At 46.9% G+C, this 25,118-nt stretch overlaps 1 protein-coding gene across 13 annotated transcripts in view; it reads right to left on the bottom strand.

Moving 5' to 3' along the window:
- The window catches only part of NCAM1 (neural cell adhesion molecule 1), a 974,982-nt gene that overhangs the window by 79,663 nt on the left and 870,201 nt on the right, over positions 1-25,118 (bottom strand). For 3 of the 13 annotated variants that reach the window (XM_069224360.1, XM_069224362.1, XM_069224364.1), the window contains one exon: positions 15,640-17,135. The exons of 7 other annotated variants lie outside the window; for them this stretch is intronic. In XM_069224360.1, the coding sequence (XP_069080461.1) occupies positions 17,053-17,135 (83 nt within the window). In that variant the 3' untranslated portion in view covers positions 15,640-17,052. Of the gene's footprint in view, positions 1-15,639; positions 17,136-25,118 lie in introns of those variants that run through there. 3 more of the 13 variants (XM_069224363.1, XM_069224365.1, XM_069224361.1) reach the window with 2 other exon arrangements.

The raw sequence follows: 25,118 nt of genomic DNA, 5'->3' as shown, positions 1-25,118 counted from the left end.
CCCCCTTTTTGTTTGTCTTCCTGTGCTTGTGTGCATCAGCATCATCAGGCGGAGGAGAAGTGGCATCGGGGCAGGAGGGATCTGCATCTCACATGGCCCAGGAGGGCCATGCCACAGAGTCTGACTGGACCAGTGAGACGGAGGGCGAGGGGAGCTCCACAACGGGGACGACTGGACCCTGCAGCGACACGGACACGTCCTCGGAAGGGAGCTCCCTTGCGGGGGTGGCACCATCCGTGCCCCCCGCCATTACAGGTACAGCCGCCACCCAGCGCACCATCTCCGCCCTCCCAGCAGCCCCTCAGCGTTCGCCCCGTGCCCGCTCTGCCAGGAAGCCGAGCATCTCCTTCGCCCCAGGCACCTCAGGCCCTGCCCCTGTTACCCCCGCTGCCCTCAGTGAGGAGGTCATTGACCTCCTCCGAACGCTCATTGTTGGGCAGACTACCCTTTTGAATGCCATCCAGGGGGTGGAGAGGGAGGTTCATCGCAGCAATGCGTACCTGGAGGGCATTCATTCGGGTCAGGCTGCCCATCAGCGATCGTTCCAGGCTCTGGCCTCAGCACTGACGGCAGCCATTGTCCCTGTCTCCTGCCTCCCTCTACTAACTCCCTCCTCCCAGTCTCCTGTTCCTCTGCCTGTCCCACCCACACCATCAGACCAGCCTGCACACACCTCAACACCCAAGAGAAGCTCATCCAAACATAAGCACCACAGATCACGCAGACATTCACACACGCAACATTCCGATGCAGACATGCCAACAGTCACTACCACCTCTGTGACCCCCACCTCCTCGTCTCCCTCCTCCCTCCCTGTGACGTCTACACTCACACCTCCATTCACCTCACCATCAGCCAGTGTTTCCATCACCAGCACACCCTCCACTCCAGTCCGCACACGTGCAGTCACCACCCCCACTGCCATTTACACGTCCCCTGTGTCCTCTCCCACTGTGTCTGTCACCCCCTCTTCCACACCACACAAACGCAGCCACCCACCCACCCAACAGCCATCCACCTCACGACAGCCTATCCCTCCTGCACCTGCACCCAAAGACAGCAAACGTGACTCACCTACAACCACATCCTCTCCCTCCACTCCCATTCCCACTGTACCTACCACTCTCCATTGTCCCAAGAAACTCTTCCTCGCCACTGCTAACTTCTTTCCTGACCCTGAGCCCCCCCCTCCTTCTCGTCGGGGTAAGAAGAGCACCTCAGCCACCACCAGCCCTGCAGCCCCCTTGACAAGGGTGCAGGGGTATTGGAGCCCACCAGCCCGCATGTCTGGATCTTCGCCCAGCAGCAAGGGGACAGCCAGCCCACCCCCTGGGAAGAGGAGCAGAAGGCGGAAGGGGCGCCGCAGGAGCCCGGCTTCTACATCCCCCCCGGACACCACCCAGACACAGTCACCAGCCACAGCTCCAAAGGGAGGAAAGGGCCACAGACTCCCGACTAAGGAGGGCAAGGGCAGCAAGTCGGAGAGGTCAGGCTGCAGGCCTGCTGCCCAGGAGGAGCCCACCACCCCCATAGCCGCTGCCCAGGGAGGACCCAGCCCAGCTGGCCAGGAGGGCCCCACCACCCACAGCCCAGGTGGGCATTGAAGGAGCACCATCCCCGCTGCCCAGGAGGGCACCACCAGGCAATGAGCAGTTGGCCATAGACCGGCCGCCGTCTCAAGCACCGCTGAACTGGGCCCCGCCGTCTCCAGCACCGCTCCACTGGGCCCCGCCGTCTCAAGCACCGCTGAACTGGGCCCCGCCGTCTCAAGAACCGCTGAACTGGGCCCCGCCGTCTCCAGCACCGCTCCACTGGGCCCCGCCGTCTCAAGAACCGCTGAACTGGGCCCCGCCGTCTCAAGCACCGCTGAACTGTGCCCCGCCGTCTCCAGCACCGCTCCGCTGGGGACCGCCGTCTCAAGAACCGCTGAACTGGGCCCCGCCGTCTCCAGCACCGCTCCTCTGGGGACCGCCGTCTCAAGAACCGCTAAACTGGGCCCCGCCGTCTCCAGCACCGCTCCGCTGGGGACCGCCGTCTCAAGAACCGCTGAACTGGGCCCCGCCGTCTCCAGCACCGCTCCGCTGGGCCCCGCCGTCTCCAGCACCGCTCCACTGGGCCCCGCCGTCTCAAGCACCGCTGAACTGGGCCCCGCCGTCTCAAGAACCGCTGAACTGGGCCCGCCGTCTCCAGCACCGCTCCGCTGGGGACCGCCGTCTCAAGAACCGCTGAACTGGGCCCCGCCGTCTCCAGCACCGCTCTGCTGGGGACCGCCGTCTCAAGCACCGCTGAACTGGGCCCCGCCGTCTCCAGCACCGCTCCGCTGGGGACCGCCGTCTCAAGAACCGCTGAACTGGGCCCCGCCGTCTCCAGCACCGCTCCGCTGGGGACTGCCGTCTCAAGAACCGCTGAACTGGGCCCCGCCGTCTCCAGCACCGCTCCGCTGGGGACCGCCGTCTCCAGCACCGCTCCACTGGGCCCCGCCGCCTCAAGCACCGCTGAACTGGGCCCCGCCGTCTCAAGAACCGCTGAACTGGGCCCCGCCGTCTCCAGCACCGCTCCACTGGGCCCCGCCGTCTCAAGAACCGCTGAACTGGGCCCCGCCGTCTCCAGCACCGCTGAACTGGGCCCCGCCGTCTCAAGCACCGCTGAACTGGGCCCCGCCGTCTCCAGCACCGCTCCGCTGGGGACCGCCGTCTCAAGAACCGCTGAACTGGGCCCCGCCGTCTCCAGCACCGCTCCGCTGGGGACCGCCGTCTCAAGAACCGCTGAACTGGGCCCGCCGTCTCAAGAACCGCTGAACTGGGCCCCGCCGTCTCAAGAACCGCTGAACTGGGCCCCGCCGTCTCCAGCACCGCTCCGCTGGGGACCGCCGTCTCAAGAAGCGCTGAACTGGGCCCTTCAAGGCAAGAAGCGCTGAACTGGGCCCTTCCAGGCAAGAACCGCTGGCCCTTTGGCAGACGTGGCAGGGCAGGATCTGTCTCGGGCAGGGCTGCAGGATGTCCTCTGGCCAACATGCCTCCTCCAGTGGCAGTGGAGTCTGTTATGGACTGTGGCTTTGCTCTCCCCAGGATGGCCCAGTGGGCAGGCCACCCACTGTATGGACTGTATGGACTGTGGCTTTGCACTCCCCAGGATGGCCAAGTGGGCAGGCCACCCACTGTATGGACTGTGGCTTTGCACTCCCCAGGATGGCCCAGTGGGCAGGCCACCCACTGTATGGACTGTATGGACTGTGGCTTTGCACTCCCCAGGATGGCCCAGTGGGCAGGCCACCCACTGTATGGACTGTATGGACTGTGGCTTTGCACTCCCCAGGATGGCCCAGTGGTCATGGAGTCCCCTCGTGGATCTGGCGTCGTGTACTCAAGTGGCTGAGGTGCCCCCCCTTCCCTTCCCCCTGAGGTGCCTGTCCTATTTTCTTTCTGATGCCCCTGCAGTGTTCTCTCCGTGGAGTTCTTGTCGTGGGACTGGGCCTTGCCCCTTTGCACAGGACCCCTGTGGTCCACGGACAGTGGTTGGACTACATTTAGTAGCTGTATATATTTTGTACATAGTTTATTTATTTATTGGGATTACTGGTGTCCATATTTCAATATATCTGCCCGTTTATGATCTCTTCTTTTGGTCTTTGCATTATTTCGGAGGGGGGGGTTTGTGGGTTGTGACAGTGATCTGTGGGAATGCATTGATGTGTGTGTTGTAGTGGGTATGGGTGGGTGGGTGTGTGCCGGTAATCTTTTCCCTCCCCTGTGTCGTAGGTGCAGTACTCACCGATGTCTTCCGCGCCGCCGGGCGTGCTCCTGGTACAGGAGCAGGTATAGGAGTGCGGGGATGACCTGCAACTCGGGTTCCATACTGCCGGAATCTCGCGTGGAGTGTGTAGAGGTGAGCGTTTTCCCGTTCGTAGTCTGTTTCCGCCGTGTTTTTATCGGCGGTGCTCCCGCCCCGGAAAAGGTGGCGGATTGGTGGGTCGTGATAGGGTGGGCGGTACATTGTCTGCCGCCTGGCTGTTGGCGGGGACCGCTGCGCTGTTTGTTTGTTCCGCCGTGGCGGGCGGAGTGTTAATGCGGCGGGCTGTGTTGGCGGTTCCCGCCAGGGTCAGAATTGCATATTTTGGACCGCCGGCCTGTTGGCGGCTTGGCCGCCGCATTATCACCGACCGCCAGGGTCAGAATGAGGGCCTATGAGTCTCTCACATGGGCTATCTTTGGGCACTTCAGGAACACCACTGCTCAACCACTGGCCAAGGTTTCTTCAAGTTCATCAGTATCACTTTAGAATTTAGTAAAGGCACAACTAAAAAGTACGTCTATAATTCACATTGCTTTTTGTATTCATTTAGACCTCACGTTTAGTTTGTACTTGGATAAGATGGTACCATAGAAGCAAGTTAAATAAAGTTAGCATTTTTCTTCTTTATCTATTGGAAGCATACAATTTACAGTTAGCTTATACTATCCTCTTTCTCCAGTCATGGATCACTTCAGAACCTTTATGGTGGTGGTTGTACTGCACATTGTCTTCAGTCTAGGTTTCAGAGGCATTTGGGTAGGTTTCACTCTTATCAGAACTCCATTATAATCTTAGGGAACGCTCCAGCAGCAATCTTTGCTGAGAAATTCTATCCTCATGCAAGTAAATAAAGATTTGGATATGTCATGTCGTTTTAATTGTAGGAACCTGTTAGCTTTGTGAAACATATTTCGAAACTTCAGTTACTATTATGCAACCAGAATATGCTCGTTGTAATCCTTCTACAAACCGTTAATCTGTAACTGAGTGCCTTCAGTGAAACCTGCACAACTGTTCTTATAAACTTCTCGTATGCAGTGTCTATGGTTCTTTTGTGAAGCGCTCTGATACCCATTTGGGTCATGTTTGTGCGTTAAAAAAAAACAGCAAAAATAAAATGGATACTTTGTGCACAGTGATTGCATGTTCGGTAACTTTACTTAATCGGTGCTAGTGATGAGATAACATTGGGCATAATGGCTGAGAGTGTCCAATGCAATTTTGTTTATAGGTCATTGAAAGAAGAACTGGTGCATCAACGTAAAAAAACACACAACCCAAAACATTTCTATACATACTTTTAATACAATATAAATTATGTGTTGCATTCAGAGGATGCCATGGTTTTATGAGTAAAAGGAAAATGATACATACCCAGTAAGTATCTGTTTGTGGTACACACTGCTGTAGATCCACATGCTCTTGCCATCTAGAGTTGGGTTCGGAGTGTTGAAGTTGTTTTTCTTCTAAGAAGTACTTTCGAGTCACGGGATCGAGTGACTCCTCCTTCTTGGTGATACTACGCATGGGCATCGACTCCTTTGTTAGATTGTTTTCCCGCAGGCGGGTGAGAAAAGGAATGTAGCAGAAGAATAGAGAAAGAGATTCCATGCAAATGTATCTACATATGTAAAACTCTATATAAATATAAAGCAACTGAAACGGCTACAGGAGAGCACATGTGAATCTATAGCACTACATGCCATGAACAGATGCTTATTGGGTAAGTAAAATTTTTTGTTTGATGGCATGTGTAGCTGTAGATACACAAGCACTGCATAGACTGTAAAGCAGTCCCTCCATGAAAGCAGTGGCTAGCCTGTGGGAGTTGAAGTTGAATGGAAAAGTGTTCTCAGTAAGGCTTGGCCTACACTAGCTTGCTGATGTGCAAATATATCTACACAATAAAGTTTTGTAAATGTATGTGGTGTAGACCTTGTAGGTGGTTTCCAACTGTGAGCTATGGGTATGTTTCCAAGGAAAGCCACAGTGGATCCCTTCTTCCTCGTAGAGTGTGCCCTGGAAGTGACAGGAAGTTGTTGTTTTGCTTTAGCATAAGTCTGAATATATTTAACTATCCGCTTAGCTAAGCTGGTTTGGGGTATTGTATTGCCTTTATGAGGTAATGAAAAAGCTATAAAAAGCTGTTTCGTTTTTCTTAACTCTTTTGTTCTATTAATGTAGAACATTAATGTAGGTTTAACGTCTAAAGTGTGAAGAGCTCTTTCAGCAATGGAGTGAGGATGTAGAAAGAAGACTGGTAACTCAGTGGATTGATTAATATGGAATTGAGAGCCCACCTTAGGAAGGAACTTCGGATTGGTGCGAAGAACCCACCTTGTCTTTATGAATCTGAAAGAATGGTTCTTCTAAGGTTAGTGCCTGGAGCTCACTAACAAGCCTGAGAGATGTGATAGCAACTAAAAAGGCCACTTTCCATGAGAGGTACTAAAGAGGACATGAGTGAAGTGGCTCGAAGGAAGACCCATAAGCCTAGTCAGGTCAATATTGGGGTTCCATGATGGTGCAGGGGGCATTCTTGGTGGAATGACCCATTTAAGATCTCCCATGAATGCTTTAATTACTGGACTCCTAAAGAGGGATTTGTGTTGTTTGGTTTGTAAGTATACAGCTATAGCTGTGAGATGTAAACGAATGGAGGTATAAGCTAAATTAGCTTTTTTAAATGAAGCAAGTAACCGACAATGTCTTTGACAGTAGCTTTGATAGGATTAATATGTTTGGGTTAACAGTAGCAAACAAAGTTTTTCCACTTTGCAGCATAACATGCTCTGTTAGTGGGTTTACAAGCTTTTCTAAGGATGTCTATACACTCTGCAAACAGATGTAGATAGCCAAACTCTATGACCTCAAGAGCCATATTGCAAGGTTGAGAGATTTGGGGTCTGGGTGTCTGACCTGACCCTGATTTTGAGTGAGAAGGTCTGGCCTGTTGGAAAGCTTCTTGTGGGGGACTACTAAGAGATCCAGTAGTGTAGTGAACCAGGGCTGGCGTGCCCATGTTGGAGTTACAAGGATCATCTTGAGAGATGTTTGCCTAATCTGTTGAAATAGAAATGGAATGAGAGGAAAAGGAGGAAAAGCATAGGCAAATTTCCCTGAGAAGTTAATCCACAGAGCACTACTTATGGATTGAGGGTGTGGGTACCTGGAAGCGAAGTTTAGGGACTTTGTGTTTTCTGCTGTGACAGAAAAAAGAACTATCTGAGGCGTTCCCAACTTTAAAAAAATAACTTTGGAGGACTTGTGGGTGTGTCCCCATTCGTGGACTTGTTCATATCCTGCTGAACAGGCCTGAAAAGTCGTCTGTTCCTGGGAAATAGATACTCTGTCACTATATGAATGTGATGGTAGAGAGCCCATTTCCAAATTGTCTGAGAGTTGTGATAATGAGAGTGACCTTGCCCCCCTCTGTTTCTGAAGGTAATACATTGCTGTCATATTGTATGTGCGGATTAGGACAACTTTGTTAGAGAGGTGATGAATAAATGCTTTCAGGGATAGAAATTCCACCTTAAGCTCTGCGTGGTGATTGGTGATGAGAATCCCAGTGGCCCTGGACTGAGAGGTTCTGAAGGTAAGCGCCCCAGCCTGTGTGTGAAGTTTCTGTTGTCAGAATGATTTGAGGCATATGATCTCAAAAGGCCACTCTTTAAACAGGATGGTGGTCCACCATTGCAGAGAGTGGTAAGTATGGCAGTCTAACCACACTGGATCTTCCCAGTGACACTGTGATTGAGCCCACTGACGAGACAGACACTGATGTATGCGACGCATATGGAGTCTGGCATGGGGAACAATGGCAATGCAGGAGCATCACAGTCCTAACCATGTATGTTGAATTCTCTCAAAACTGAGGAAGGAGAGACTGAATGTTGTGAACACCAGCCAGATTGGGGTATGCTATCCCCAGTTATGCACTGAGAACAGCTCCTAAATAGGGCTGTATCTGAAGAGGTTGAAGGTGGGATTTGAGAAAGTTGAGTGTGAAACCCAATGTGTGCAGAAGATCCACTGTCACCTGAAAGTGACAGCATTGTGATAACGTTCTGGCTTTCATGAGTCACTCATCTAGGTAGGGGAATATGTGGACGTTTTGGCTTCTGAGATGCACTGCTACTACCACTAAGCACTTTGTGAGGACCCTGGGAGCTGTGGTGATTCTGAAAGGAAGAATCTTGAACTGGTAGTGCATGCCTTCAATTACGAATCGGAGATATTTGTGTGTGCAAGATGGATCTAGGGCAGTCATAAAGTTGCCCTGTTGTAAGAGGGGGATAAAGTCTTGATGAGTAACTATGGGAAAGTTTTCTGATAGAATGTAGTGGTTTAAGGGCTTTAGGTCCAGAATGGGCCTGTGATAGCCATCTTTTTTGGGAATGAGGAAGTATACAGAGTATATTCATGTACCTTGGAGTTGCAGTGGAACTGGCTTGATGGCCCCTTTGACAAGAAGGGACTGTACTTCTTGTTTGAGAAGAAGAAGGTGTTCTTGAGAGAGCTTGTGAGAGCAAGGGGGAATGTTTGGAGGAGTGGCAATGAGCTCCAGACATAAACCATGTTGAATAATGGAAAGGACCCATTGGTCCGAAGTGATGTTGATCCATTCTGTATGGAAATTTTTGAGACGTCCCCTGACAGGTGTGGAGTGTGGGGTGGAAAAATGTAGGTAGTCACTGTTTAGATGTTGATGTAGAAGTGTGGGTGGTAGTACTGTTGCCTCTATCTCGGTGTTATTACCTCTATAGGCTCCTCTGTAGAAGCCTTGTGAGTATGAACTGAAAAGCTGTCTGGCCTGAGAGTTGGAGGTCTTTGTGCTTGTCGGTTTGTAACCAACTATGAATGTGCGGCGACAAAAAGTACCTTTCTGGGATGGGGAGTGTAAAGCACCAATGGCTTTTGCGGTATCCACGTCTTTTTTGAGATTCTCAAGGGTGGAGTCCACTTGAGGGCCAAAAAGATGCTTGTTGTCAAAGGAAGTATTGAGTACTGCTTGTTGCATGTCTGGTTTAAAACCTAAGCATCGAAGCCAGGCATGTCTCCTTACTAGGATGCTGGTGTTGATACTGAGTGCAGCTATGTCCGTGGCCTCTAGGACACATCTGATGTACTTATTACTGATTGTCTGCCCCTCTGTGACAATCTGTCCCCTTTATTGGTGGTCATCTGGGAGATACTGGAGGAGTTCCTCCATCTCAGCCTGACTACATGCCGGTTTGAGTATAGTGGTAGCCACAACAGAATCTAGTAGGACCTTTGATCTTATGTAAGGTGGATCAGAAGAAGCAGCTTTCTATTTTTTGTCTTCTCTAGGGGTGATAACCCTAGAGCAGACTGGTTCCTTAAAAGGTTTGTCTCCATGATAAAGCATGCCAGGGAGCATGGGGAGGAACTGGATATCCCTATGTGTGGACAAAAGTCTTGCTCAATGGGGTAACTGTGCAGCCCAACATTGTGGAAAGTGGCTGCTCAAGCTATTACCAACTAGTAGGATGTGGCATCCTCTGGCGTTGAGGGTCATGCAGGGTATAAATCTGGATCTGTGGGAATCATGGGATCAGGGTCATATGTGTCCCATGGATCTGGGTCCTGCTGTGTCCCGCCTAAATCTCTCCCAGTGGATAAGGGGGAACATTGTGGTGTTAGACCTCCTGCAGTAGGAGAGCAAGTGAATCATGAGGGGGTTGGAGTAGAAGCAGGGGGTGGAGAAGGTGTTTGAGGAGGAAGAGGAAAAGGCTTGTGAATAGAGGTGGTTTGCCTTGTTCTTATTTGTCCTTGGAGGAGGTGAAGTATCCAGAGCCTCCTGAAAGAATAGTTTCCACTTGAAGTGACGGGTGTGTGTGTGTGGGGGTGGGGGGTAGTAATAATGCGCCCTGTACCCTCCTGGATGTAGAGGTGGCGCTGACGAGCGTCCATGGTCTCCAAAATAAGTTCAACAGGAGATGGTGTGGCTGAAGATTGACTAGAGTCTTTTGGCTCCAAAGATGGTTTTTGACACGGAGGTTTTCAGTCAGTGTCCTTTTGTCAGAGCCGAAGCGGAGGTGGAGCTTGTCTGGCTCGTGCCGAAGTTCAGATGGAAACAACAACAATATCTCAGACTAAGGAGGTTGAGGTTGATGCCAAAAACGATGTCTTGGCAATTTTCGTTGCCAAGCCAGAGGGTGGGGCATCTGAGCCTGTTTTACGGAACCGGCCATGGCCTGGTGGCAGTGGTGGTCTGGCGCCCTTGGTCAGGTGCTTTTTGGCAGTCTTAGAGGGGGGAAGGAGGGGCCACAGTACTTATGGGTTGCACCAATGTGACCTTGTAGCTTTTGATATCCGACTAGATGTCAGAGTCCTGGATGGAGAAGGCCTCCAACTGTTCCGGCTCCTCTTAGATGTCCGGAATGTTTTCGGGAGTCTTGTGAGCCATCTCCAGTTAATGAGCTCTTTGGTTCAGAAGGGTCTTTTTTGATCTGCAGGTAGCTTCTTGATGGTCGGGGAAGAGGCATACGTTATACACCAGATGTTGGTCAGTGTGTGGGAATTTTGCATGGCACCGAAGACAGAAGTGAAACAGCGTCTGTTCCATCAGCACAGCATACTGGTCTGTGGTGTGTGTTGAGGTAGGCCCGAATGGGTGAGGGTGCTCTGGGGACGTGTGGTCCGACACGGATCGAAAACAATACCGTTGATGGAGCAAAAGACAGAAGGAAAGATTTCGAAACTAGAGTGAGGGGAAGACAAAGCGAAGAGACACACATCCAAACAAGACGGCGGAGTGAAAACAATCTAACAAAGGAGTCGATGCCCATGCGCAGTATCACTGAGATGGAGGAGTCATTTAATTCACTGACACGAAAATGCCTCTTCGAAGAAATACAACTTGCAACACTCCAAACTAGATGGCAGAAGTATGCAGAGGATGTGTATTTACAGCCACACATGCCATCGAACAAGGGGGTTCTCCTTCCTATTTACAAGTTGCAGTTACATAAACGGTTTGTGATCAAAACTGCCAAACCCAAACCACTCATCAATTATAGACCCGATGGGCTGTAACAGACTGGTAAAATGGAAGCTGTTGTCTTGGGACAGCTTCTCCTTTCAGAATCTTTTGGCAGCCTTGTCTTTCTAAACTGGATTTTTTTCTTTAATGTGGCACGTAATGGACAAGGGCTGCTCTTTCACACAGCGTCACAAATTATAACCTGCATAGTTATCATTCTTTAGTCATGTCATTTCGCGACACAAACTATTAGTAGATGGCATCATAACGGAGGCAGGTCGCAAAAAGCCAATGCACAATTTACAGTCATTATTCATGACCTACCTGTACTTCTATCAAGCCCTGTGAGCTAAAGGTCAGCTCCCATGATTTGTAAAGGCACATAAAGCTCACCTAATTAGAGATGACTGTCCCTGTCTCACTCTCTATAGTACTCATTTTCCTTTGTTAGGTTTTTAGCACTGTAGAAATAACAACGACTAGTTGATGATGACATGGGCTGACTTGCATGAAAGCACCACTGCAGTTCAATGCCAGAGTGAAACGTATTACCCACATTACATAATCAGTTCCTGTTTTGTCATTTCTAACTGTGGAACAGAAATGCATGTGCCGTACCTGAAACTCTCATGGTTTTCTGCTACGTAACAAGTGGCTGATTAGTAAATTGGCATCACATATACAGTTGATCAAAATTTCCCCAGCTTTATGTTTAATGTATCAATTGTCATAGCTAATATTCATAGAAAATTCAAAAAGGATCTCTCCTGGGAGCTACTTCCAGTGTAAAGTAAGTTGAAACAAAAAATGCGTAACTCTTAAATGTGAAATCTTTTCAAGAACCTAACTACTCTATGCACGTGCAGACGGATTGTAGTAAATTTTATTTCAGCAATTTACTCCCCACTCCAATCCTGCAAAAGCTACATTAGGGCTTGTACCACAATTCCAATGTTTGCACAACGTAGAGCAGCAACCAAAGCTGCAGTGCTATGTCAAAGAGTGAGATAAAAAAGTACCACATTGTAAGGAAATGCCTCCTTGGCATGGTTACCCCCTGACTTTTTGCCTTTGCTGATGCTATGTTTTGAATTGAAAGTGTGCTGAGGCCTGCTAACCAGGCCCCAGCACCAGTGTTCTTTCCCTAACCTGTACTTTTGATTCCACAATTGGCACACCCTGGCATCCAGGTAAGTCCCTTGTAACTGGTACCCCTGGTACCAAGGGCCCTGATGCCAGGGAAGGTCTCTAAGGGCTGCAGCATATCTTATGCCACCCTGGGGACCCCTCACTCAGCACAGACACACTGCTTACCAGCTTGTGTGTGCTGGTGAGAACAAAACGAGTAAGTCGACATGGCACTCCCCTCAGGGTGCCATGCCAACCTCACACTGCCTATGCAGTATAGATAAGTCACCCCTCTAGTAGGCCTTACAGCCCTAAGGCAGGGTGCACTATACCATAGGTGAGGGCACCAGTACATGAGTACTGTGCCCCTACAGTGTCTAAGCCAAACCTTAGACATTGTAAGTGCAGGGTAGCCATAAGAGTATATGGTCTGGGAGTCTGTCAAACACGGACTCCACAGCACCATAATGGCTACACTGAAAACTGGGAAGTTTGGTATCAAACTTCTCAGCACAATAAATGCACACTGATGCCAGTGTACATTTTATTGTAAAATACACCTCAGAGGGCACCTTAGAGGTGCCCCCTGAAACCTTAACCGACTATCTGTGTAGGCTGACTAGTTCCAGCAGCCTGCCACAACCGAGACATGTTGCTGGCCCCATGGGGAGAGTGCCTTTGTCACTCTGAGGCCAGTAACAAAGCCTGCACTGGGTGGAGATGCTAACACCTCCCCCAGGCAGGAGCTGTCACACCTGGCGGTGAGCCTCAAAGGCTCACCCCTTTGTGCCAGCACCGCAGGACACTCCAGCTAGTGGAGTTGCCCGCCCCTCCGGCCACGGCCCCCACTTTTGGCGGCAAGGCCGGAGGAAATAATGAAAATAACAAGGAGGAGTCACTGACCAGTCAGGACAGCCCCTAAGGTGTCCTGAGCTGAGGTGACTCTGACTTTTAGAAATCCTCCATCTTGTAGAAGGAGGATTCCCCCAATAGGGATAGGAATGTGACCCCCTCCCCTTGGGAGGAGGCACAAAGAGGGGGTACCCACCCTCAGGGCAAGTAGCCATTGGCTACTAACCCCCAAGACCTAAACACGCCCTTAAATTTAGTATTTAAGGGCTCCCCTGAACCTAAGAATTTAGATTCCTGAAACTACAAGAAGAAGAAGACTGCTGAGCTGAAAACCCCTGCAGAGGAAGAACAGAAGACACCAACTGCTTTGGCCCCAGTCCTACCGGCCTGTCTCCTGCCTTCCAAAGAAACCTGCTCCAGCGACGCTTTCCAAGGGACCAGCGACCTCTGAATCCTCAGAGGACTGCCCTGCTTCAAGAAAAACAAGGAACTCCCGAGGACAGCGGCCCTGCTCCAAAAGAACTGCAACTTTGTTTCAAGGAGCAGACTTAAAGACCCCTGCAACTCCCCGCAAGAAGCGTGAGACTTGCAACACTGCACCCGGCGACCCCGACTCGACTGGTGGAGAACCAACACCTCAGGGAGGACCCTCCGGCGCCTCCGAGACCGTGAGTAACCAAAGTTGTCCCCCCTGAGCCCCCACAGCGACGCCTGCAGAGGGAATCCCGAGGCCCCCCCCTGACCGCGACTGCCTGAACCTAAAGTCCCGACGGCTGGAAAAGACTCTGCACCCGCAGCCCCCAGCACCGACAGGAACAGAACTCCTGTGCAGGAGTGACCCCCAGGAGGCCCTCTCCCTTGCCCAGGTGGTGGCTACCCCGAGGAGCCCCCCCTTGCCTCCCTTGATCTCTCATTGAAATCTACAGAGAACCCGACGCTTGTTTGCACACTGCACCCGGCCGCCCCCACGCTGCTGAGGGTGTACTTTCTGTGTGGACTTGTGTCCCCCCCGGTGCCCTACAAAACCCCCCTGGTCTGCCCTCCGAAGACACGGGTACTTACCTGCTGGCAGACCGGAACCGGGGCACCCCCTTTTCTCCATTGAAGCCTATGCGTTTTGGGCACCTCTTTGACCTCTGCAGCTGACCGGCCCTGAGCTGCTGGTGTGGTAACTTTGGGGTTGCTCTGAACCCCCAACGGTGGGCTACCTTGGACCCAAACCTGAGACTTGTAAGTGATTTACTTACCTGACAAAACTAACAAAAACTTACCTCCCCCAGGAACTGTGAAAATTGCACTGTGTCCACTTTTAAAACAGCTTATTGTGTTTTATGTAAAAAGTATACATGCTAATGTAATGATTCAAAGTTCCTAGAGTACTTACCTGCAATACCTTTCAAATGAGATATTACATGTAGAATTTGAACCTGTGGTTCTTAAAATAAACTAAGAAAAGATATTTTTCTATAACAAAACCTATTGGCCTGGATTTGTCTCTGAGTGTGTGTTCCTCATTTATTGCATGTGTGTATGTACAACAAATGCTTAACACTACTCCTTGGATAAGCCTACTGCTCGACCACACTACCACAAAATAGAGCATTAGTATTATCTCTTTTTGCCACTATCTTACCTCTAAGGGGAACCCTTGGACTCTGTGCATACTATTCCTTACTTTGAAATAGTGCATACTGTACAGAGGCAACTTCCTACACACATCTAGTAAGATACAGCGTTGCCTTTCTCTCTTCTAGCACTGGTGCACTTTAGGCTGCCATGCACCAATGCACACAACGCTGCACCATAATGGAAGGGTGTGTGCGTTCCATCAAGCATAGTTTTGTATTGGAAGAGGACCCTATAGGTACAAACACTTTGCTGCTTAATACTTTTCCCACTTTGTATGTCAGCTGCACAGTGCAGCACGCATGGAAAGTTGGAGAAACAGTGAGACTTTGTAAAGTTACATAACTGTTACACCTGCCTCGAGGAGGCACACTTTTTTATCTTAAATCCCTGTCTACAAATATTTGTGGAAGTGGATTTGCATTAAAACCCAAAAGTGGTTGCAGAGGAACAGCCATGTACCACCCATGGTATGCTCTCTAGTTACTTTAGGAACTTTCAAATTCTAATCAAGATTTGCTTGGAAAGTAAATGCCAAGACAACAATTTGTGCTGGGTCTGTGCCACTTTTGTAACACAAACTTGGTGCAAAGTGTTAGTAAAACTGGGCCAGTATTTGGTAATGTAAACATTATGATTTTGCCCTGGCATGGCATGGCATTCTAAATGAGTGTCACGGTTCTCTACTACGTTAAAGATGTTAACGTGCTACAATTTTCTGCAAGTGATGCACCAAGACAGATGGCTTTATCAACCCATCTCCCAAGACTACAAATACTCCTTGGAACACATATGAATACCTACCGCTTCTTTGTGTTGCCTAAATAGTCTTACAACTTTCAGAATCAATCACATTAACTCCTTATCTCTGCAAAATGTAGTTTTTGATGTCTTCTTCTGCACAGCCTGGGGATTAAGTCTTCTCCATTAGAGAGTACCATTTGTTAAGATTTACTCAAAGATCTCTTTTGTGACGAAGTATCAAGAAAACTCTTCTGTTTTGAAGTTTAGTACCGCAGTAAGAGTTGGGTATGGGATGAGGGCTCAAAGTGTTCGAGCCTAAGATCAAATAGAACATGCAACTGTGCACCAGGGATGTCCAGTTCGTTCAAGGGCAAATGTCGCCCTACATCAGACCCTACTGAGTTTCATTCATAACGCCCTTTGAGCTGCTTTTACACAGTAGCTACAACACAGTTCGACAACTCTATGGTAAAAGAAGGCTAGAGCCATTGTAATGTTTCTAATTTACTTCATAAAACGACAAGCAAAATTATACTGCAAGGAACTTTACATTTATGAAGGAGACACACTGTATGGTAGTATAGGAAAATACTGAGGGAGTTTTGTTTTTGACAGTACATGTTCATAGGATGCCAATAAAGAAATAGCAGGTTCTAATGACAGCCCCTTCTCCTTCTGTCTCTAAGATAGCCATTCTAAGTTCTAGAATAATCACAAAGTGATGGGTGCAAAAGGCTCTACGTTTAGTAACCCACTCAAATGCAGTCTCTAGAGATTGAAATTGTGCAAGCTGTCACCTATTGTACAAAGTTTTATATACACCACGACCTACAAGCCAACATAGATATATTTAAATTTTAACAACCTTTAAGAAAGAGATAAGTACATGTTTTACATTTCAGAAAGCTCCCCAACATAAGAATATCAAAAAGAAAAATATCCCTGCTGAAGCCTGCCAATGCACTCCCCTATCAAAGTACGAAATATGCACCTGTCAAATGAAGTTATATATTTTTTTCATCTGCTAATGTGAGTTTGTAAAGAAACAGCGTTACACTAATGAGATCACAAAAGGTGAGTATGGTGGATAAGCAACCAGCTTCTGTCAGTGTTTCTGGATGAAACGTAGCCTTGGAATAGGACTACAGTCATCCAGAGTCTCTATCTGCCCTCCCACCATAATGGGAATGTCTAAAATGTCAAGTGCTCTTTTAAACGACAATTGCAAAAGAGGTATCTGACTCACAACGACACCAGCTTTGGTCAATATGAGACCCATGACCACCCCATCTGCAGCTAGGGAACCAGTCATTCCTCTACTTCAGGATGCAAAGTTGAGATTTGCATACGATCCTCATTGTGTCATTTCTGTTTCTGATATAATCAGTCAGTGGGCGAGACGATGACATCAGGGAGGCCAAACAATCCATCGTCCCTGAGTGGTAAGGAAAAGGTTATCAAACAAACAGTGGCATTGAAAGTAACATGGAACTCCAACAGGCGCACATAACTGTTCAGCATCTTATTAAACGATGTAAAGCAGAGAAGGGCACTAGATTTCTGTAAGCATTTCATCTACCAAAGCAGCTCTTCGAATGTCTGAGATAGCATCATAAATGGATGGCCCTCTGGTCCATCACACTGAAGTGAGATTAGTCATAAAGTCTGCATCAACTATCTTGGCAACAGCTAGTGACGGGTGTGCCATTCGTGACAATTTGGGCCAAATGGCACCCCTGATGAGAGTGGCAAATTTTTCGAAAACTGGGGAAAAAGATATTTGAATGAACTTGAGTTTGTGCAGAGGGAAGGGGCAGATAATCACTCCTTGCCCAATGGATCTTTGAAGCTTTGCCTCCGACATAAAGAGCGGAGTTTTTCAAATGATGATCCTTTATGGTCTACAAGAGCAACAGCAAGGTAACAGCAGATAAAAGTATTGAGAAAAAGGTGTACGACACTGATGAGCATCCCAGGGTCGCTGCTGGCGCCAAACAACGCATTCCAGGTGGGGAAATGGTTGGTTTTACAAACAAATGTTGGTGCATGCGCCAGCGTGGATGTCCCCGAGACGTCCAAGGAGGTGACATGGGCGGGATGATGGCAGACGTGGAGAGGGGGGTGGGAGAAAGGGAACAGGAAAGAATGAGGGAATGGGTGAAAGTGAAGAAAGAAAAAAGGAAGAGAGAAAAATAGACAAACAGGAAAAATAAGTCATAAATATAGAAACAACATAAGACTCCAGGTTAAATAGAATTAGTAAATTAAAATGACAAAAGTCAGCAAAGGGCAAGTACACTAAAGAGCAAAAAAAGCAAGCAGTCAGAAGCGCACAGCAATACAACAAGCGGCAGAAGCAGTTAAAGATTAGAAATATGGAAGTTGGCGTGCAGATGGGTTTGTAGTTTTAAGAAGTTATATGGACAGGAGGCAGCGCTGACGACGGTAATGAAGTAATGATTAGCTGGCATTTTGAAAGGCGACAGCAAGCGAATAAAACAAATGTCCTTTCTATTGATTGTGCCTAGAAGAGCATAAAGATACTCCCATCCAATGTTACGACAGCAGAGTTATCCCAATAAAAGGCTACAGAAAGTATATCCTCTGCAAGTAACTTATTTTAATTTGCTTTTAGTTACAGCTGTACCCCCCCCCCCTGCAACACCCACTGATAAGAAACTTCACTTGCACTCATTTAGGAATCTAAAAAAAAAAAACAGTCTTCCTTTTATAATCATCCACTAAAACCCTGTCTACCATCACAGATTCCATTTCAGTTTGAATGCCTCGTTTCGGAACCTCTCCAACCCTCACTGTCAGCCATACTGAAGAGAAAGTGAGGCAACAACACCACTGGATGCCTCATAACGGCACATGGTCATTATATTATGAGTTGAGCATAAATATAATCTCCAATTTGTGAAAAAAAGGATATATAGACTTTTAAGTTTATTTATATTTTATTATAGAAAATCAAGAGATTTTTTTTATTAATGAATACATTATTTACACGAGTCTTTGAAATTTTCAATTTTTTGCGAATCTTTAACGTTTTGAGAGAATACTACAATGTAACTACTGATTTCTAATCACATCTGGGTGATTTGGAATACAAAATATGTTTTTTTGTTAACTTATTTGGAATGTAAGTTCTTCACAGCAGTTCACTCTATGGATAATCATATGTCCTGCCTCAAGATGCTGGTATTTGTTTTTTTAGGAAAATAACTTGGATACACAAGCAGAAGAAATGTGGTACTCGGAGCACAACGTAAGGGTTTGGTGGGAGAACAGTGGTGTTCGGTCACTGTTGGGCTGAATTTCAGAAAACTTGGGCAACTAACAAAAATTATTTACCTCTTGATTGATGCACATTTAACAGTGCCATGGCCCAGCTTGTTTAAGAAGTTGAATCTTCATGGGATGTGCAAGTATAACACTGAAAATTCATAGACGATGTAGATTGAAATACATGGGCTTGATTTAGAAAACCACAGGAGAAATGGTGGGGTTAGCAAAGCTGGAACAGACAACAAGATCGTAAGCTCTTCGTAGCCCCCGAGGAGGCTGCAGACAGTTCTGATTTCCCATTGGTTCCTCTGCACACAATTGGAGGTGTGTGGTTACAAAGGTTTTGGATGTAGTATGATCCATGTGGCAGATGTTGGTTAGATGCAAGAGTTTCAAAGACATGCTGCAAACATGGTGCAGTGCAAATCCATAAACCGCTGTGCAGAGTGTGAAAGAACGAACAGTTGTGTATATCAACATACCGGGTTATAAGGATCAAAGTCTTCTGTTTGCTTTCATAGTGTTGGGAAAAGCCCAGTTTATAACGATTTAGGAATATACAGTCCTTATTCCAGCAGGTAATGAATTTCAGAGTCTGGCAGAGAAAGAGCTCCAGTTTGTATGAGTTGAGATACACTTAATAATGGAATAATGCTTGTGCATTGAGACTTAGGTTGATGCTATAAGTGGAGATTTTTGTAGAAGCAAAAGAGTTCTAGTCATATTGACTGGCAAGTGAGCTATACAACCACTGATTTAATGGTGATCTTTCTAGCTAGTCGGAGGTAGTATAGGTAAAAAAAAGGGCCATATGTGATATGAGTTAGCACTAGCTGGTTGAGGGGCAGCCTAATTGCGGTGTTCTGAATTCTCTGTTGTTGCAATAAAGATGGGCTAATACTAGGCAAATGTGGCTTCGACCTTTTCAGGAATGCTAGCTATGGGGAAAATTCAAGTTGAAGCTTCTTTTTTTGCCCCTGACTGACTTGTTGTACAAGGGATAGTGCAGCGGAGTACATTGACGGGGCCATATTTGCAGAACCAAAATGGTTTAACGGTGATCATTCATCTAGATGCTACACACAAGAATCTTCATTTTCGAGGTGTTTAGCTTCAGGCATTGGTTAGGAAACATTCAGCGTTCATGTTCAACTACTGTTCAACTAGGAATTTTCTTGTCTACTTAACAAATCCATAAGAATTAACACGTAATAATATAATGACCACTAGACAAAAAGTGCAGGAATTTAGAGAGGAGTCTGACCTTGTGACAAAAGTCATGGGCTCCCTACCCTTTTCATTAATGCTCACACTAGGTATTTCTTCTACCTGACGCAAAGATTTTAGTTTAGGGATACAAATAACACTAAATGGATCTTGAATAATTGTTGGTTAGGTGATTCTGTCTGATAGCATAATTTATTTTTAACCAGCTATATCTAATACTGCTACCAAAGACGTAGTATTAAACCTAGTACTTTTTTGACTCGTCAGAGTCCTCAAAGAGAAAAGTAAAAGACCAGAGCAGGTAAAGACTTTAATAGCTATAAAGTGCAACTGCTACACATTCAGAGAACAATTAACATGGGGGACCAGAACCGTAGTCCACATAATGGATTAGGTAGGCAAATTTCTGAAAATTTCAGTACTACATGTGTGCTCTTGTGGACAGCCAGAATTGGACTGAAACAGAACCTAAACGTTCTCTTAAACTGCTCAGATATTGAGACCGTGTTTCTGTACCGATGAGGTTTTGTCTAAACATGCTAATAAAATGCCTTTGAAAGAGTATATGGAAGTTTTGTTGGGCCCCTGACTGACTTGTGGTATAAGTGACAGAGCAGCCGAGTGCATTGTTGGGGGTCTTACGCCCTGAACCAACATTGTCGAACGGTGTTTTGTATGTATAACACATCAGTTGGCATGTTATTTTGTGTGGGTTTTATATCAAAGCCCATTCCAAAACAGATATTTTAAAGCTTACCAGTTTACGAATTACAAAGTTAAAGTTAACTAAATCTTAAGGCTCGGGGTCATACTTTTTCAGTCAAAGCAGTATTATTGGCACCAACATGTTAAACCCACATTCTAACGTCTGCTACGTCAAGAGCATCTTGCTACCATACTTTTTCTATGTCTGCTAGAGCTCCAATTTCTGTGAACAATGCCTTTCTTGTGCACAGTGGTGAAGCAGGGCACTGATGGTGCCCTAGGTGGAGTCTAGGGAGGCTGCAACCATGCCCACTCAGAACAGATAATTCATATGGCCTGACGAATGGAGATGGTCAGAATAACTAAGTGCAATGCAGCGGTGGTTGGACCTGAATGGAGGGACTGAGTAATACTTCGTAGGCCAACTTCTAAGGTTTCATTTTTCAAGCATAAGAAAACCAAACTTCTAAAAAGGCTAAGCAGAGTAGTAGCTTGTTGTCAAACTTCTCCTAAGAATTAATCTTGTATTACTTAACTAAGCTGATTTTCAAATGAGCGGACTGACTCGAACATAAATGGGCACCTTGATGTTTCAGTTCCTTTTCGTTCCCAAACAACCCCTTTGAATTCATCGGTATATATATCCACCTCATAAAAGGATAGCGCTATAAGTGGGGACAATGATATGCACCAAAGTCTAAGGCATCTGAAAATGTAATATATTTTCCCCCAAACAAAATCTAGAAGTAACGTTTTTGAAACAAATTGCTCCACCTGACTAAGGAGATACTTTAAAATGCTATTTCTCCTTTTGCTTCACTGTAAAATCACTAAACAAAAGTGCCCATAGTTTTGAGGTGTGTATCATGCCATACCCCAGATGATTAAATTGGTGTAAGCCATAGAAAGTGATGAAGTATTGATTTTATAAATAAAAAAGAATCATTACTAATCACGGTTTCCTTTAGTTTAACATTTTTTCAATTCTGTGTCTATTTATGCATCAAATAGCTCTCATTTGCAACACAAATGTAATAAGTGATGTAGTAAACATTTCTGGTAGGTGGCTAACTGACATTTTTATTTTCTGGTTTCACAGAACCTGATCATTGACGGTAATCAGTCTGATACCTCATAGAATTTAAAGCCATTTAGTGCCATCAGTATGTATTACATTAAGTGGAAAATAACTCACAACTGGCACCAATTTTATTGCGAACCATCATGCTACCGTCAGGTCTTCCTCATCATTTCACCAAACACTCTAATTGCAGCTGTTATGCTTTGCAGTGCTGGAATACCATTGCTATACATTATTAATGTATTCAGAGGAATGCTGTGAGTGTTCATGATTATACACCTTTACCATATTTGTATCATCATCGTTCGTGCTGGTTCTCCGCAAAATACATTGAAACGGGTATGTTTCCGAAGCAAGAATGATGACTGCTCCATAATAGCATGTTCTACATTTCAGTCAACATGGTACATGCTATACATCTTTTCCTAAACTGGGGTCTCAGCTGAAAGGTAAAGAGGCAGGAGGAGTAGACTTGAGTGGGTGTAGGTGTTCCTTATTGGCATTAGGGTACACCACTGTAGGACTGAGCTACAATTTCATCGGTATTATATTATTATATCCATATTCGTGGTCTACACAATGATTTTAAGAATTGGTAAGGGGAACAAACTAACAACACCCAACTAAAAGCACTATTCTCAGAGATGGAGCCAGGAAATTGCAACTTACTCAATTCAAAGTTTTGCCCACTTGTGAGAGAAGATATAACCTTTTGCTAAATCGCAAACATTTCTATTTGAGCTCAGGTTTTCTGCCAGAATACTGAGGAAAAAGTAAGAGGAGCCAAAATATCGAGGACCAAAATAAAGCGAAGGTTGGTATATATGTAAATATAGGCTAGCTACACTTAACATATATGTAGGTTGACGATTTATATATCTTCAAGAAACGTAGGTGCAGGGTTAAGCACAGTAAATCTATACTTAACTATATGTACTTACTGTCATGATACTGTGGTTCTCGATATTTAGACCTCAATATTTTGGCTCCTATAACTTTTCGTTACTATTTTCAAGTACAATCGTATATCACTATCCGTAGGAAATATCTGATGTTCACAAAGGACAAGTTACTTACCTTCGGTAATGATTATATGTGGTAGAGACATATTCCAGATGCAGATTCTTTACCTTAGAATTTTTCCCCAGGTGTCAGACTTGATCCGGAGATTTTTTCTTCTTGCAATTCCCTGGCGAGTCGGTCGATTCCGTGGGCATTGTAGTCACTGTAATGACGTCAGGAATAGTACATAGATGCCGCCTCATCGCATTGACGTCAAGTTTCTTTTAATGACTTTCCACGCCAAATCGCAGAGCCGCAAAGAACACTGAGACTGGTGCACCATAGCTTAGGACCTGAATTGGGAATCCCTATCCCTCGAAATCAGTTCGCAAGGGGGGAAGATGGGTGGGCCGTTAAGGAATCTGCAACTGGATTGTCTCTACCAGATATATCGTTACCGAAGGTAAGTAACTTGTACATCTGATAGAGACTTCTAGTTGCAGATTCCTTACCTTAGAATAAATACCCAAGCACTGCCATCCTCGGAGGTGGGCTGCAAACCAATATCATACTAGAAAGTCCTGCAGGACCGAACGACAAAGTAGCTATTCCTACGGACTTGACTGTACAGGCAATAATGTTTAGCAAATGTGTGCAGGGATGCCCACGTAGCTGTCCAGAAAAGGAACTTTGCGTGCTAATGCAGTGGAAGCAGCAGTTGCTCTGGTGGAAGGAGCGTGCAAGCCCTCAGGGGGTCACTTCTTGGCCAAAGCGTAGGACATCTTAATGCAAAGAAGTACCCATAGAGAGATGGTACGTTTTTGCACTGCCTTCCTTTTCTTCGCACCAACATAGCCAACAAAGAGTTGATCATCCACCGGAAAATCTTTAGATAGAACGCCAACGCTCTTTTTGGGCACAGACGGTGAAGTCTCTCCTCCTCATGAGAAGGATGTGGGGGTGCATAAAAAGTAAGCAAGGTGATGGACTGGCCTACATGAAAAGGCGTAACAAGCTTGGGAAGGAAGGAAGCCTTAGTGCACAACAACACTTTGTCAGGGTGCACAGACAAGTATGGGGGCTTTGAAGAAAAAGCTTGAAGCTCACTCACTCTGCAAGCAGAAGTGATGGAAACAAGAAAAACAGTCTTGAAAGTGAGGAGCCGAAAAGGGCAATAATGCATTGGCTCAAAGGCAGTACATATTAAGTAAGGACAAGATTGAGCTCCCACTGAGGCTTGATAAATGGAGTGGGGGGAAACATACGGGTGAGGCCCTTGAGGAATCTACTAACAATAGGAGGCTTAATGAGTGAAGTCTGGTCAGGCAACCTAAGAAAGGCTGGGATACCTGATAAACAGCCCTTAAGTGTGCTCAAAGCAGAGACCTGCTGGGCCAAAGAAAGAATGAACAAAAGAACCTCAGAAAGAGGAGCAGAGAGGGGATCAACAAATTTGTTGGTACACCATGCCACAAATTTATGCCAAATACAGACGTTTACTGTTTTGGTGGAGGGACACCTGGTTGCCAAGATAATGTCACAGACTTCGGGTGGAAGGTCAAAAGCCGTCAACTGTCGCCACTCAGTTTCGACACATGAAGGCGGAAATTGGACAGGTTCGAGTGGAGAACCATCCCCTGCTGCTGCGGCAGGAGATCCTCCCAAAGAGGCAGTCTGAGTGGAGGATCAGTGGCCATGCTCAAGAGTTCTGGATACCATACTCTCCGTGCCCAGTCCGGAGACACCAAGATAACTTGGGCCCGGTTGTTCCTAATCTTCTTGAGAACTCTGGGCAGAAGTGGAATAGGCGGAAAGGAGGTCGAAGTTCCACTGGAGACGAAAAGCGTCTCTGAGCAAGTGCCACCTTGGAATCTCCAACACGGAAAACAGCTGACACTGCGCGTTCTCTGCGCAGGCGAATAGATTTAACCAAGGCTCTCCCCACTGCTGAAAGAGACCTTGTGCCACCTCCGGATGCAGACGCCATTCGTGCTCAGCTATGCATCGATGCCGAGTTCGTCTGCTCTGGCGTTCAGAGAGCCCGCCAGATGTTGAACCACCAGGGTAATGTCCTGATATTCCAGGAATGTCCAGAGACGTAGTGCCTCCTGACAAACGGTCCAGGACCCTACTCTGCCGTGTTTGTTGTAGTACCACATGGCGGTAGTGTTGTCCGTGAACACTTGCACTACTTTCCCTTTGAGAGAGGGAAGAAATGGTTTTGACGCAAGCAAGATTGCCCGGAGCTCCAGACGACTGATATGGAGCCCAGACTCCGCCGGAGACCAGAGGCCTCTGATCTCCGCCTCTCCCATGTGGCTGCCCCAAACCAGAAGTGAAGCATCAGTCACTATGGATAGATCTGCCTGGGGAAGGGAGAGGGATCTGTTGTTGACCCAATGCGGATTCAAAAGCCACCACTGCAGGTCTTTCGCAGTCCCCTCCGAGATCTGAACTATGTCGGAGAGATTTCCCTGATGCTGCGCCCACTGGAACTTCAAGGCCCACTGCAGAGCCCGCATATGCCACCTGGCATATCACTAGCAGGATGCAGGAGGCCATGAGGCCCAGGAGCCTCAGAGTCAGTCAAAAATTTTATTTTGTTTTGTGATGTTTCACTGAAACCCAAGACAGAGGCTGAAAGATCGGAATCATAGCCTG

Source organism: Pleurodeles waltl, chromosome 3_1 (assembly GCF_031143425.1).
Source record: "Pleurodeles waltl isolate 20211129_DDA chromosome 3_1, aPleWal1.hap1.20221129, whole genome shotgun sequence".
NCBI classification, from domain to species: domain Eukaryota; kingdom Metazoa; phylum Chordata; class Amphibia; order Caudata; family Salamandridae; genus Pleurodeles; species Pleurodeles waltl.
The sequence above is the reverse complement of the archived record's forward strand: the minus strand, read 5'-3'. Positions and strand labels throughout refer to the sequence as shown.